This window comes from Cebus imitator, unplaced genomic scaffold (genome assembly GCF_001604975.1).
Source record: "Cebus imitator isolate Cc_AM_T3 unplaced genomic scaffold, Cebus_imitator-1.0 Scaffold79, whole genome shotgun sequence".
Taxonomy (NCBI): Eukaryota; Metazoa; Chordata; class Mammalia; order Primates; family Cebidae; genus Cebus; species Cebus imitator.
The window spans coordinates 1,706,651-1,711,860 of record NW_016107394.1 but is presented as its reverse complement, the minus strand read 5'-3'; the positions used below and the strand labels follow the sequence as shown (position 1 = coordinate 1,711,860).

Below are 5,210 nucleotides of genomic sequence, written 5' to 3'. Positions count from 1 at the left end.
AAAAAAAAAAAAAAAAAAAAAAAAAAAAAAAAAACAAGAAAAGACACAGGAAATGTGCTTAGTTGAGAATACCATTTGTAAGTGAAGAAATCACAAATAGTTAAGCATATTATATACTCTTCATAATTTCATGATACAAACAGTCATCTTATTAATCATTTGTTTATAATTACATGAATATCTTCTATTTAAAATTGGACCGGGTACAGTGGCTCCCACCTGTAATCCCAGCATTTTGGGAGGCAGAGGTGGGTGGATCACCTGAGGTCAGGAGTTCAAGGCCAGTTTGGCCATTATGGCGAAACTCCATCTCTACTAAAAATACGAAAATTAGCTAGGTGTGGTTGCACACATCTATAATCCCAGCTAATCAGGAGGCTGAGGCAGGAGAAGAGCCTGAACCCGGGAGGCGGAGGTGGCAGAGAGCTGAGATCATGCCCACTGCATCCCACCCTGGGCGACAGAGCGAGACTCCGTCTCAAAACACACGCATGCACGCACACACGCACGCAGAATGTATCTAGAAAGATCACAAAGCAGGGCCCTAACCTCCTGATATGAATAGTTTCTTTCACCTATCATGTTACCTTTCTCCAAAAACATCAAGGAATGTGACTCACGATTTAACAGCTACTGGATTGGGCAGGAATCCATACTCCATAGAATCAGCAATCTGATGATTTTCTAGTTCATGAGAGCCATTCAGCTGTTCTCCACTGTTAGCAAGAGTCCAGTTGGGGCCCCAACCAACACGAAATGAGCGTCCCATGAATAGGGCCATGTCCATCAAGAGTTTTCCCTTGCCATAGGTAACAGACTTTTCGAGAGGGACTAGGCCCAGTTGCCTACGTGTACCCACTGTTTTCAATGGAACCTCAGGGGCTGGGCTGGGCATAGTGAACACAGAAGCCAGGGGTGGAGGGACAGACCAAGAGGATGTAGATGGGATATTAATTAAAGATGTTGTTCTGGGAGTACGACATTCTTGCACAGAGGCACTTGGTGAAAGAAAAGCTCCACTTGTAAATTTTGATTGTAGTAACCCACCAACTGAAATGAAGAAGGAATAAGAGGGGAAAAGACTATTACAAAACACAAGCTATTGTTTCTTGAACAATAACAAAAATCAGTAAGGCTGAAATCATTCAATGTTTTATCAAACTACTTATATCAGATGTGGATGATGGCCAGAAGCAGGCTAAGTCAGATTTTGCAGAAATTACTCTTTGAACTAGGAAATCAGGTCAAGAATTCTAATGATGATGATATCAACAACAATGATAAAAGCAACAACACTATTACCACAATTTAAAAAATGATCTAGCATGTATATGCAGCTGACTCAGTATGAGCCATGTATGCATGTTACTTCATTTCACTCCCCAAAAACTTTTAAATGATTAGCATTATTATCATTCTCCAATGTTTATGTGAGAAAACTGAGCACAGATAAGTGATTTGTCCAAATCCACAAAGCTACTAAGTCACAGGACTAGGAGATAAGCCCAGGTAAGTCTGGCACCACTGCTGATGCCCTTGTTAGAATCCTAAAGGTAACCATTTCTCAGGACATATAAAAGTAAGATCAAAACTCAAATTCCTGTTCTACTCTAAACAATGCTATAGTCAGTGAAATCAAAACACACCAGGCATCTTAAAATTGCACATGTGACTTTCTAAAAATCAGTCATTAAAAAAATTTTTTTTTAACATTTACATTTTTAATCTAGCTAGCTAGCTATTATAGGAATGGAGTCTAGCTATGTTGCCCAGGCTGCTCTCCAACTCCTAGCCTCAAGCCATCCTCCTTTCTCAGCCTCCTAAAGTGCTAGGATTACAGGCATGAGCCACTGTGCCCAGCTGAAGGACAGTTCTTATTAATAGTGCCTGTTGCCCAATTTTATATGGCTTTTGTCTAAAGCATGGAGTTAAGAGTTATTAAAGTATGAGATTTTCATGTAGTATCCATTATGGAAAAGGTTATTAAGAATGTTTAACTGATACTTTATTGGTTAAAATATCTTTTTTCTTTTTTTCCTCTACACCAAAGGGAAATTTAAAACATTTTTAAAAAGCAAAGTTGATAATAAGGGAATTCAAAATAACTGAAAAATAAATATTTAGTTTTTAAGGCAATATGAACAAATGTCTCTCTGCCACCTCCTCTGGCTTTCAAAATATTTGAAACTACATCTGCTTAAGTTCTTTGCTGATAATAAAACTTGACTTCCAATCTCACGTAGTTAACAAGCCCACTAGAAAAGACAAAACTTTGAAATCAAATATGTAATCATTTCCCTGGGAATTTTAAGGTTTAGAGAAAAGCAGAAATGTGATGTGCTCTGTGCATTATGAGAAACAATACTTTTCCCTAGAAGACAAGGCAGTGTTGTTATAGGACTGCACCAAAAAAGTACAATGCAGGACAACTTGCTGAACTCTCTAAGTAACACATATAAAAATTAGGAAGTCAGAGCTTACTATCTAATCCACATTCATAAGCAAACAAAAATATCAACCTAAACAAAGCACAAATGCTTTTTTTCTCCATATACTTCTGCATCTGCACAAACAGAGGTAATTATAGTTCTTAAAAACTGGCCCCTCCTGCCAGGTGCAGTGACGCATACCTGTAATCTCAGCACTTTGGCAGGCTGAGGCAGGATGATCACTTGAGGCCAGAAGTTCAAGACCAGCCTGGGCAAGATAGCAAGATCCATCTCTACAAACATTTAAAAAAATAGTTAGTTGACAGTGGTGGTATATGCCTGCACTCCTAGCTACTTAGGAGGCTGAGAAAGGAGGACTGCTGGAGCCCAAGAGTTCAAGGCTATAGTGAGCTCGATTGTATAACTGCACTCTAGTCTGTGCAACAGAACAAAACTCAGTCTCCAAAAACAGAAACAAAAACCTGGCTACTCTTAATGAATACTTATGAGTAAAATTTCTCTTAGCATCCTTATGTCACAGGTCTAGTTGTTTGGCAGATACTTGCTAGAGAAGTCCACTTGGGTTAGAAGATGAAGGTGAAAAGCAGGACTTGATGACTCCATATAGCTTACTTGTAAAATAACATATTTTATACTGTACCTAGTGAACGAGTTTTCGATGAGTGGGATGCTGAAATGGGGAGTCTGGGAGAACAAATTTCTTGAGAAGTATCTGCTTTGGAAGGAAGGCGACTGAAGCGTTGATCCAGCGCCATATCTACATCTTCTTCCTCAGTAAGCAATGATGCTTTCATGATCTAAAAAGGCAATATCTATAGAATAAATGTGCTTCCTAGAATGAAAAGGCCATACCAAAACAAACAAACAAACAAACAAACAAATGCAGTTTACAACAACCAAAAATATTGCTCCTCCTCAAGGCTGTATACAGAACTAGTATATTTGTATGATGGATGGACCTCATTACGCTGTATGTGCTTGAAAGGCAAAAGACATATAATACTCTTCTTCTTTGTATAGCATCTTGCCAGAGCCTGGCACAGAGGAGTTGCTATGTTTGCTGATAAAATAATTTTAAAGTCAAATATAAATCAGGTTAAACACATAACATGCCAAAAGGCACTGGGATAAACGGAAATAAAGACATAGCTTAAAGAAACCTGTGCTACCAGGTTTTAAAATTTTTAAATTTTGTGGCTCACTTAAAAGTACCCTGTGATGTAGACAAAGTAATATTTTATAGAGAAAAATCAGTACTCACTTAGTATAGATGTTAAATGACTTGCCTGAAGTTACAAAGTAATAAAGTTACAAAATTGGGATTGGGGCTGGAAGCAATGGCTCATGCCTGTAATTCCAGCACTTTGGGAGGCTGAGGTGGGCAGATCACCTGAGGTCAGGAGTTCAAGACCAGACTGGCCAACATGGTGAAACCCCCATCTCTACTCAAAATACAAAAAATTAGCCAGGTGTGGTGGCACATGCCTATAGTATCAGCCACTCTGGAGGTTGGGGCAAGATAATTGCTTGAACCAGGGAGGTGGAGGTTGCAGTGAGCTGAGATCGCACCATTGCACTCCAGCCTAGGCGACAGAGCAAAACTCCAACTCAAAAACAAAACACAACAAAACTGGGATTGGAACTAGGTCTCTGGATTCTAATGCAGTTAAAACCAGAAGCTCTATCTACTAGTTCTCAATATAGCCTTCTCTCCTTGAATAAGAAAATGAGGCCTAGACATTGGCCAAATTCTTGTATTTTTTCTTCCATTACAGTGAGCACTCAATGGTCTTAATAACCAAGAAAGAGACCTGATCCTAGGCAATAGAGATAAAACATTAGTTTGGTTTTCTGTCGTAAAAAAGATGGTTTAGGACTTCACCTGTAAGACATGTGGATTAATTCCCAGTGAAGATGCAATATGTGTTGAGGCAGATACAGGTTCCTGATCCTCAGGCATGCTCTCTTCTAACATGGTATCCAAAACTGGCTCCTGGGTGATATCTACCATGTCACTGTCCAGTTCCACAACCCTCCCTAACTGCTCCACCTCTGGGCTCTGGCTCTGTAGACAGCAGAAAGATCAGGAAAGCATCATTAAATTACACCAAACAGACACAAAGATTCTAAATCAGATTTACTTTATTCAGAATATGATATAGCAATTATTGGATTCAGCCCATTATATGATGAAGTAAGGTAGCAGATTTGCTAGAGTGATTTAAAATCAATTACCCCAAGATAACCCTTATAAAAGTACTTGGATCCAAATAAGGATTCATGGAATCATCCCATTCTAATATTATGACCTGGTGTCTGGGACCTAAGCCAGCACCCATAGTGAACAAAAGGTGGTCTTCAGAGTCAAAGATTATGCTTTATTTGATCTAGATAGCAACTACATTTTCTGGTTTACACAGGGTCACTGTTTCTCCTAACACGGTCTTATAGCCAGAAGACAGTGGAAAAAGAGAAAAAAGGTACAAATATAAAAATTTCCAGTAACTTTGCTTTTTCTTAAAACATTTAGAAATAAATTTCTAGTCAACACAATCTTGGGTCTGGAATTTAACTTTTAGGTTATTGAATCCTAAGGTTAGCTGGGCTCTACTTGTGCAGTATCATGTAAGATATGAGGACTACCTACTCTTCCAAAAAACAAAGTAATAATATTAGGAACAGTTTTAATCTGGGAAGAATCCCTTTATGTTTAAAAATGTCGGCCGGGCGCGGTGGCTCAAACCTGTAATCCCAGCACTT

The 5,210-nt window shown here is 38.8% G+C and overlaps 1 protein-coding gene across 3 annotated transcripts in view; it reads right to left on the bottom strand.

Moving 5' to 3' along the window:
• The window catches only part of NUP98 (nucleoporin 98 and 96 precursor), a 117,695-nt gene that overhangs the window by 31,367 nt on the left and 81,118 nt on the right, over nt 1-5,210 (bottom strand). For all 3 annotated transcript variants that reach the window (XM_017532859.2, XM_017532861.2, XM_017532860.2), the window contains exons 21-23: nt 4,333-4,515; nt 3,091-3,247; nt 621-1,050 (exon numbers count right to left, since the gene is read on the bottom strand). In XM_017532859.2, coding sequence (XP_017388348.1) covers nt 621-1,050; nt 3,091-3,247; nt 4,333-4,515 — 770 coding nt within the window. The remainder of the gene's footprint in view (nt 1-620; nt 1,051-3,090; nt 3,248-4,332; nt 4,516-5,210) is intronic.